General features: G+C 38.8%; 1 protein-coding gene across 1 annotated transcript in view; it reads left to right on the plus strand.

Moving 5' to 3' along the window:
• The window catches only part of LOC119593773 (nuclear transcription factor Y subunit alpha-like), a gene marked incomplete at its 3' end in the record, with an annotated part of 4,954 nt that extends 4,665 nt beyond the window's left edge, over nucleotides 1-289 (plus strand). Inside the window, 1 exon segment of the mRNA XM_037942794.1 lies at nucleotides 162-289. Coding sequence (XP_037798722.1) covers nucleotides 162-289 — 128 coding nt within the window.

A 289-nucleotide genomic window follows, 5' to 3' on the forward strand; every position in this document is an offset into this window, starting at 1 on the left:
CATATTTTCTTCTTGATATTCTGATGGAGTCTTGTACATGATGCACCATGTGCGAATCAGAAAAAAATCTGGTTTGTAGAAATGAATCTTTGTGTATTGATTTTTCTTAGGAAATCATACACTAATTATGTATTTCGTTTGTTAAGCACTGAATATTTCAGGCAACCTAATCCAGCTAGCGCAAGCATCCACTTCGCAAGCATCTCAGACAGGATCAGTACAACAGAGCCCACAGACAACCCAACAGACTGCACAAACAGCTCAGACCAACCTTGCAAATGTTGTTATG

This window comes from Penaeus monodon, chromosome 32, assembly GCF_015228065.2.
Source record: "Penaeus monodon isolate SGIC_2016 chromosome 32, NSTDA_Pmon_1, whole genome shotgun sequence".
NCBI classification, from domain to species: Eukaryota; Metazoa; Arthropoda; class Malacostraca; order Decapoda; family Penaeidae; genus Penaeus; species Penaeus monodon.